Source organism: Thalassophryne amazonica, chromosome 4 (assembly GCF_902500255.1).
Source record: "Thalassophryne amazonica chromosome 4, fThaAma1.1, whole genome shotgun sequence".
NCBI lineage: Eukaryota > Metazoa > Chordata > Actinopteri > Batrachoidiformes > Batrachoididae > Thalassophryne > Thalassophryne amazonica.
The window spans coordinates 100360202-100370263 of record NC_047106.1 but is presented as its reverse complement, the minus strand read 5'-3'; the positions used below and the strand labels follow the sequence as shown (position 1 = coordinate 100370263).

The 10062-nt window shown below is 41.3% G+C and overlaps 1 protein-coding gene across 1 annotated transcript; it reads left to right on the top strand.

The window, feature by feature from the left end:
- Window positions 1–8867: 8867 nt before the first annotated feature.
- Window positions 8868–9791, top strand: LOC117508995 (odorant receptor 131-2-like). Its single transcript, XM_034168820.1, has one exon. The coding sequence runs from the start codon at window positions 8868–8870 to the stop codon at window positions 9789–9791; it is 924 nt and encodes a 307-aa protein (XP_034024711.1).
- The last annotated feature ends 271 nt before the right edge of the window (window positions 9792–10062 follow it).

Here is a 10062-nt window from a genome sequence, read left to right as displayed (position 1 = left end):
GGCTTACATGGAGCAAACCGGCTGTAGAATCCTACAGTTAACTAACCCTGGTTAAATAAAAAATAAAATGCCACTCGTGGGATTTGAACCTGCAATTGAGACTTTACCACTGTGCTACAATCACTGTCTTATAACAAGAGCATAAAATGCTGAAAATCAACAAGGAGATAAATGTTTTGTTTGTAGATGACGTAGACAATGTAGACGAAGAGGAAGTACCTGTCATCTTTAATTACGGCGAAAAAAGCAAAGTAATAACTGAAAAAAAATGGCATTTGTCGTGAGCAGCATATTTTTAGTGATACCTGACTGAAAGTGGCGTATTTGTTGCACTGTTGGCTTGTCATAGTCCTGCGGCGCACCACGCACAGCACATGTGTGTCCTGTAAGACAGACATGCCATTGTGATCATCTGCTGCGTGTCGAAATGATCTGGTGATCCGTTTCACCCAGGACAGCCTGTCAGTGTGCGCGCTGTGCACGCACTCCAGTCCATTACAAAAGCGATATATATGTTTTATGTATTTCCACGTGACAACAGCAAGCACACACACGTGTCATGGTGGAAAGTTGTAAGGTCATGTTGGTCAAAACAAGGAACGTGTTCTACAGCTGTGATGTCCAGGACCAGCGATCTCAACAGCTGCTGCTGTTGGCCACCAGCCACGCCCCCTGTCCATTCAGTGCAAAGACCAAATTGTCATGCTCTGTTTCTGTGTTATGTGATCATTTTTGGATTATTATTTTTAATTATTTTGGCATGTAATTGTGTATGTAGTTGTTGTAGTAATTACTTCTACAGCTGTCCTGGTTGTGATCTCTGTGTTTTAAATGTGATACGACATCGTGTGCACTGAGCCGTCATTTCCAGCTGTCAATGAGCCTCTGGCCAGCGATCAGCTGAGAGGCGCCTCGCTGTGCTGTGTGCGCTCTGGCTGGCCACTCCCCATTTGTACAGACATATAAGTATTCTATGCAAATGTGCACTCTCCCCGCATGCCAAGTGTTGTGGGGGGGAGCAGGTGGGGGACATGTGAAACACACGCATGCCACATTTGTTGTGGGTAGAAATGGGGGGGGCGAAACAAATGCGATACACATCCACTGCACACGTGTTGAGGTGGGAGCCGACACTCTGGCATGCCACGTGTGTTGCTTGGCAACTCCACAGCCATGGGAGCATTTAGACAAATTCCACAGCATGCTCAAAAGTGGTCGCGTGCTCACTATTTTTGTGCTGACAGCATGGATGGCCCCACATTTTCTAAGTGTCCAACGAGCGATGTTGGATGTTTGTGTGTATCACCTGGAATTTGGTCGACACCTGACGCAAGAGGGATCGAATGGGCTTTCGGCCACTGATGTGCGCAAATAGTTGTAGTGGCAGGTGTATGAGGTGTTGGAGGCGGCTCAGATTTTTGACGACTGGCATGCAATTCCTCCTTCGTGCGCTAGTTGACTTCAACCGTGCTATATCTGAAGGGGCCCTTAGATAAGAAACCACATGGAAAAAGCAGAACTCTGTAAGTGGTGCAACATGGCTCCTCCTGTTTCAGGAATTGTGATAAACACATGGCTGTCCTCAATATATATTTAACCATGGCATGGATTGTCCTGTCTGTGAGTTTTTGTTTTCCTCTGATTTCATTTCATTTCATTTATTTGTTTATTTGACAGGGACAATGCAGTCAACATAGATTGAACAATATCTGCGACTGATGCGATGCACAAAGAGTTTATAGCTTCAACAAATTCACAACTCTTGTCCCTGGTCCCTGTCACTTTCTACAAATTACATGATTCATAATTCTACAATTTACATAATTCATAATTCTACAATTTACATAACTCGTAATTCTAAAATTTAATTAAGTAATAAACAACCTCATTCATCATTTCATTAGATCATCGACTCACCTTCTCACATATAAAAATTTCTTACATTTCCACACCTTCCAACACACATCCATAATTTACAAAAACTTAAGAACTGAATTTCTGTGGGTTAGCACACTCACTCCTCCATTCATCCTTCCTTGACCCACTTTTTTACTCACGATGCTATGTCTGCACATGGGGGCCACATTGGTGAAATTCACACAAGACCTGTGTGTGTACTCTTGTCTGTATGAAAAAACAAACAAACCATAAACTGTATATATGCTGGATGAAGCCTGTGTGACATCATCCATAGGTTGTCTATAGAGACCCAAACAGCTGGTATGAGGCCCATGTCTGGACATCGGCATGATGGCAGCAGTAGTAGCGCTGACTTTGCCTACATCACGGCAAACTCATAAATGAATTAAGAGGAAAAGCGTGGGTGGCTCTGTTGTCTGATAAAAGACGGTTGAACATGCCCCTATCTTTGACTCCAAACCAGCAAAGCTAACAGGCTAACCTCATTTTGGGCACTTACTACATTATATTTTTGGGGACTGCGGGGTGGTTCTCATCATGATTTAGGCATATCAAGTTATGAGCCACTTATTTTCTCAGTAATTGTGCATTAAAATGACCTCATGGATCAGGATAGTGATAACTTCTAAATGTGCTCGCGCTGTTAGCATACATCATTAAATAAGACAAGAATTCCACTCAATAAAAATATTGCAGCAGGGATATCTCAGATAATCCATGTGACCCCCAGACAGCAAATAGATCCGGCCCAGATGTAGTCCAACATCAGGTACCAATCCTGAAAATAGATCCAGTCCAGACAGTTTTTACACCCTGGCCCAGATGCAGCACGGCTCCACTTTACAGTTCTGGAACAGACCCGGACCTGGTCTGAGTTGGCTCCGCAAAAGACCAACCGTTTACAGCCCATATCTGGCACGGATCTGGGCCAGATGGGGTCCGCAACACGGCACCGTGGCAGGAGCATGGGGTTAGTATAACAATATGCAATTTTATCTGCACTCTGCAGAAATTATCCATTAGCGGTTATAAACTCAGGGCTGTGAAAACTCCGTGCCAGATTTGTAAAAGATCCGTGTGCCTCATGTGGGTACCAAAATATATAGTGATTTTAAATAATATTTAATAATTGTTCTTTGGCCGCACATGGCGGCACCATAAGATGTAGCAGTAACAATTTACTTGAAGGTATCTTCATAATAGTGACATGACACTGTCATAAATGTTACATGACACAGTTATGAACTTGTCATAAACATTCTGTCAATGTCAGAAATGTTTATGACTGCTGTCATTAAGTGTTATTCAGTTTTTTTGAATGACAAGTTGACAAATTGGTATACAACCAAAGACCAAAAAGGCCAAAGACATCCTCTGGTCATGTCACTTTGATTAAAGTCAAGTTATCATAATCAAGACAACCCAAAAAATGTCAACTTGTCAAAGGGAGGTGGAAACAAACTTCTCTTTGGAGAGGAATTTGTGTTTTTCTCTCTCCAAATGTTTTTGGTCAAGATCATCCAGCTGTCTGAATTCTTTCACGCGAGAATCTTCTAATTCACAAGCGAAGAAGTGAGAACATTTCTTCGCTCATGAGCTCCAGCTGCTGGTGAGTTTCAGTCAGGCAACAGTCTGTGTCAATTACATGTTTGTGAATTTCATGGTTCTTTGATATTTCAAGAGCCAGAACGTGTTCATACTTTAGTCTCACTTTGCAGGGTTGTGATTTCGCAATTTGTCTGCTTGAGTTTGTCATGAAAATCAGTGATTGTCTTGCCAAGTTCACTGGTAGTTTCTTTTTCTGTCTCATCTAGTCTCTGTTTCAAATGCTGGTTCTCGTCCTTTTGTTCCTTGAATTGAGAAACAGACTGTGATAACAACATGCTTCAGTAAGGCAAAAGCAGCTATGGCTAATTTTCCTAGTGCAGGGGTGCCCAAGTTCAGTCCTCGAGATCTCCCTTCTTGACATTCTTAGTTGTCTCCCTGCTCCAACACAACTGAATCCAATGAAAGACTTGTGACTTCTTCGCCGAAGACAGGCATTTTCAATTCCCTGATGAAATAAGATTAACAGATAAATACGAAACACAATTATTTACAAAAATACCGGTGTGTATGGAGAGTTGGATTTGTTATGTGGGCCACTGAAGAGGAGGTACTGCTGGCCCACTACCACCAGAGGGCGCCCTGCTTGGAGTGCGGGCTCCAAGCACAAGAGGGCGCCAGACCCAGAGGAAGTGACAGCTGTCACTCATCACACCAGCTGTCACTCATCTACACCACTACTTAAGCCGGACTGCAACTCCACCTCCCCGCCGAGAAATCGACTACCATTAAAAAGGTAATTTCTCTGCTGACAGACACTTTGTGTGTTTAACCTGAACTTCTGTTACAGCCGTTTTCCTGGAGTGTTTCCTTGTCTGAGGGATTGGCGTTTGGTGTGACAGCGACGGCTTCGCCTCACATCCCAACCCAGATAAGTGGTTAAACCAGGAGCTGTACGAGTGTGTGATTGGAGGTGGAGGTGCTCCCTCCTAACTGTGTATGGACTGTGAATTACTGAGTGTGCGGACTCACACTCATACATCTTATCTCTGCTTTCTGCCAGCAGTACCAGGGTCGACAGCCGAAGACAGAGGCCACCTGGGGACTCGGGACTTGGCGGCTCCGGTGTTCTTCAGACCGTTGGTGGTGGAAGCCGTGTGGGACACGGCTTCTCTCTCGTCAGGGGTCTTCTATCTTCGAGCCTGCCCACACGTCACCTGGTGTTTATTGACTGTGCAAATTTCTGTACATTTAGTTGTGTATTATCACAACATTAAATTGTTACTTTTTGGCTTACTCATTGTCCGTTCATTTGCGCCCCCTGTTGTGGGTCCGTGCTACGACACCTTCCCAACAGGATTTGCTGCAAGGGATTTCTCAAATTTGTTTCAAAATAAATTTTCAAGATCTGACATGGAAAAAGATTTATTGGTGCCTGAAAAGCAACACCCAAACTTTCTGTCATGCCCAGCCCCGGCTCAGTGGGTAGGTCTTCGTTCATTACCTTATTTCCTCTTGGAGTCTCTGGTTTTACCTTTCATTAGTTTAGAATTTACCATGTTAGTCTGTTTGATTATGTTTATTGCTTTGTTTTCTGTTTAGTCACTGGTTTCATTCTTTACCTTATTATTTAGTTTGCAGTCATTCAGTTATTCATTGCTTTTCTTTATGTTACACTTTCGGCACAGATTCATTCTTTGGTTTTCTTTTATTCTGTAGTTGGTTATTGTTTGTTCAGTCCTGGTCCTATAAGTCTAGTTCTGGTTATCATGTTTCTTGTATTATGCTTTAGTCACAGGTTTTGATTATTATTCACCTTCAGTGTTTCTTTTAATTTCATGTTCCATTTGTTATTTATTCCATTTTCTGTTTATCAGTTGTCTTTTATTTATTGCATTATTCTGTAGTCACTGGGTTTGTTTATTCTCTGTTTATCATCTATTTTGTTGTTACTGGTTTTGTTTCATGTCAGTTATCTTCTGCTCAGGTTGTAATCTGTATCAGTCCCTGTTCTAGTTTTGATTATAATCACAGATCTTCATGTTTCACACTATTTGGATTAGTCAAATTATTTCCTAGTTTTGTTTCCCCTTTTGTTTTGCTCACGCATTATTGCTTGTCTGGAACATGTCACGCCATACACTGTTAGTTTTATGCCACTTACTTTACTTGCTTTGCACCGTTGGTTTTTCAGCCACTTAGTTATCTTACCCCAGTTCACTTTGCTTTTGCCTCACTGCACTCTCTTGCACTTACCTATGTCTTCCCCGGTCACGCCCGCTTCCAGGACCTTCTGCACACCTGCTCTTCATTTCTCCTCTAATTACACCACCAGTTATTTAAGCCCTCACAGTCTCACTACTCACTGCCAGATTGTTGATTTCATGTCACTCTCAAGCCATAGTTCCAAGTACTCCTTTGCCTTGTTTTTTGCCTGCCAGATTTTTGACCTTGCTTTGTCCTCAACCTTGAGTTTGCCTTTGTCTATGATTGCATCCTTGCTGTGTATTTTGACCTGTGCCTGTCTGGTGAACCATGCCTCAGCCTTTCGGCTCTCTGTAACCGTAGCCTCACTGCTGGATCACCTGTGTACCGACTCCCTGCTTGCTTTGACGATTAAACCTTTTACTTACTCCATCCCTGGTGAGAACTCGCATTTGTGTCCACCTGTTATGAGCCACGCCGTCACCATGCCTAACACTTTTTAATTAAGCTAAAAATTTGGATAACTTGTACTTTTAATTAATTAAAGTGTTTTTTGAATTTGATTGAGAAATTTGCAAATTAATTTGTTCATAAAATTGTTTCAATTAAAATATTGGCTTTAGCTGATAAACAATTAGATGGTATGACTAAAGCGCCGGTCACAACCCACCGTGCGTTTTTTTTTCGCCGTACGTTTTCTGCAGATGCCACGGCCACTACTTTTTTGTGAAACCGTACGGAGGCAGTAGGAAGAGGAGGGAGGGAGTACGTTCAACGCATGTCTCTAGGAGTGTAACGATAAAGAGATTTGACAATAAAGCAGTGTGTGTGTGTGGGGTCGGCTTTTCTTTTGATGTGTGTGTTATGAGCGGGACCGGAACGGCAGGTGTTTTTCAGCGTAGGCAATGCATGAGCATATGCAGCCTGCAGCGGTCAGTTGTACGAGTGTTTACTTGCCTCGAAAAGTTACAGCTAGTTATCAGACTGCAGCTGTGGAGTGTCTGTGTTGCTGAAGTTTGGAAATAAAGTCCAAGTTTATGTGTATCACCATCTTCAAGATCTGATACCTACAATTTAATTCCATAGTATGTGGTGAGTAGCCTACGGCCTCCGTACGGATTTGGTTAATTCAGTAGTAATTGAATGAAAATGTGCTGCTTTGAATCCGTACGGAGGCAGTACTCACAACATGCGTCATCTGTACTGCTGGTGAATCCGCAGCCTGACCGCAGCGAAAGTTTGTGCATGCACTAAAACCTCTATGGTGTGTGTGCGTGTGTGTTTGCGTGTTCCTAAATTCGCACTGAGGCAGTACTTACGACGTATGGATTTCCAAATTTAGCCCACGTTTTTGCAAGTAGACTGCACGCACGTGCAAGTACAGCGGGGTTGTGACCACGGCTTTACTCAATGCTGAAAGCAGGAGTAGTTTTAAGAGAATAATTAATTTAGAAAACTAAAAAAATGGTAAAAATGTAAAATCAGATAATTGTCATAAATCAGAGTACAAATGAATTACATTTAGAAATGTGTACTCTCAAATTTATTAAAGTAAGGAACCAAGAGGCTATGAGTTCCAATACACTGTCAAGCGGCCTAGCTTGATGGTGTATATAATACCGAGATAAACTGACTTCTAAGACTGTGTTTTACTGATTTTGAAAGATGATTACAGTGTTTGTTATTTTCCTTTTTTTTCATTAATTTTTCATGTATTCTTTTTGTGTTTGTGATCCTTGAATTTACCCAGCAATTCAGTTATTGGATTAATGGTTATCGAAGCTAACTTTCTGGTTAACTGTGCCCACCACTGCCTTTAATTAAGTTGGTTTTGCTGATAAGGTTTGACCGGAGATGCTTTGAAGATTACTGTGGAGACCTGAAGATGATACTGGTCCCAGGGTTGGGGGCTTTGATCTTTGCCGGCCTGGAGTCTCTCTGTTTTTGTCGTGTTTATGTGAAGCACTAAAGTGTCTCATAGTTTACTCAAAACAGAGTTTGACTGATATTGGTTTCAGAAGACCTTTGAAGTAGAATATATGGTTTACTCTTGGAAGGTGTTAAGGGCTGACTGACTCCAGAACTTCCCTGAGGAAATATTCCCTGTGGAGCGGTAACCTTCAGGTCAAATTGTAACAACAGTCCTTTCAGTTTATTTGGAAAGACAGTTCTTCACAAAAGCAAACATTAATACATTATTTATTCTTGTGTGAATTAACTTTGAAGCCATGTTTGCTACATGGCGACATTTCACCATATAATAAGCCATATTACTCCAGGCATTTGTCATGAAATAATCAAAACAGCAGACACATAAATCCACAACAGGGAGCAGAGTCTGCCAGTGGACACTGGCTGCTTTATGAAAAGCAGAGATGCTGGGCTCAGCTGTTGTCACTCAAAGCATCCACTCCCCGAATAATGCATCTTTGTCATGGAGGGGTAAACTATCTAAAAAGCACAAAACTGTTTTTGTACCAGGCTGTAAACATGTTTATTGCCACTCAAATGTTGAACATTTTAACATGGAGTTCAATGGGAACCTGCTTGTTTTTGAATCCAGCCTCAATCGGTCAGTCAAGGAACTGCAACTTTCAGGTGGGCTTCATCTGATCTCATCTGATCTCTGGTCTCACCAATAGCCTGCATGTGGGGAGTTTCTGGAATATTAGTAGTTTGGGGCTATAAGAAATAAGTTATACTTATTTACTACAAATTCAGTTCCCTTCACCATTTTTCCCCACAAAGAAAAAAAAACATTGCTGGAGCCACTACTGAATATGAAAGCAATGAAAACATCACCTCTTTGTTGAAGACAGCAAGAATACACAAAAATATATTTGGGAGGAGCCCAACTAATGAGGTCACACTGGATTCTCTCCAGGACAGAAACCCACCAATGCTGAGAGTCACAGTAAATGTCAATCTGTGTTTCTCTTCTATAAAGCCGGCGTGCACACAGCTCTCTTTCAGAAAACTGCACAGAGCTCATCAGAAGACATCTACAACACTGTGCTTCTCCTGGGAACATTTGGTAAACTGCTGTTGAGGAACTAAGATTGCAGCACCACAGACAAACAGGACTTTGTTTCTGGAACGGGAATCCTTTTTTCTAAGCAATGACACATGATATTTGATTGTATATTTGCATTGCCACAGATATTTATGTTTTTTTTTTTCCAGAACTGAAGTAACAAATGGGTAAGAACAGTTCCTTTATTAATGATGGTTATCCAGAACCTTCGTATGGTGCTCCATTCACCTTTTTTCAGCTTGTGGTGCTGATATTTTTTTCTATCAATTTGTTCATGATTGTAACCATTTTTAAAAATGACTACTTTCATTCAGTTGCACGTTACATCTTGTTTACAGTCATGTTACATTCTGATAGTTTCATTTTACTAATGAGTGATATCTTGCTGATTTTAGTGCTGTCTCAGATAACCATTCCACTTTGGTTGTGTGTCATTACGTGTGGTATGACAACTCTGTATTCATTAGTCACACCTCTAACATTGACAGTGATGACTCTGGAGCGATATGTGGCCATCTGCATACCCCTGCGGCACGGAGAGCTGTGCTCAACACACCGCTCTGTGCACTGTATCCTCATTATTCACACTCTCAGCTTATTCCCCTGTGTGGTTGATTATTCCATATTTTTTGCATCAGTTGAACAAAACGTCTATAAGCAACAGCAGTTATGTTCCCAACAGACATTCATTTTTCACAGGTGGCAGGGTCACCTTAAGTCAGCGTTACATCAGTTCTACTTTTTGGTCATGTGTATTGTTATTGCATTCTGCTATTTTAAAATCTTGAAAGTAGCCAAAACTGCAGCAGGAGAGAATAAAGAATCAACAAGTAAAGCTCTCAGAACAGTGGCTCTTCATGCTTTCCAGCTGCTGCTCTGCCTCATCCAGCTGTGGAGCCCGTTCATAGAAGATGCAGTGCTTCGTATTGACTTCACCTTGTTTATAAATGTGAGATTTACGAACTATTTATTATTTATTATTACTCCAAGGTGTCTCAGTTCACTTATTTATGGACTTAGGGATGACAAATTCTTTCATGCACTTAAAAAAACATGTTTTTCTTTCACATATTTAAAAAAACTGTAATAAATGGTTGTTTGTCACACTGGAAATTTGCAACTGAAAATGCTAATTTGTCACTGAAAATGCCAGTTATTTACAATTATTCATTTTTTACTTTCCTGAAACATGTCAGAGCATACCAAATCACGTTTCAGATCAGTTATGGTTTAGGAATCTTGATATGAGTTTTATTTTATTTTACTTTGCTTTGATGATGATCTGTCACATCTGCAAGGAGTGAATCTATGGAATGTGATGAAGAAAGTAAACTTTTCACTTGAGCAAGGAAAAAACA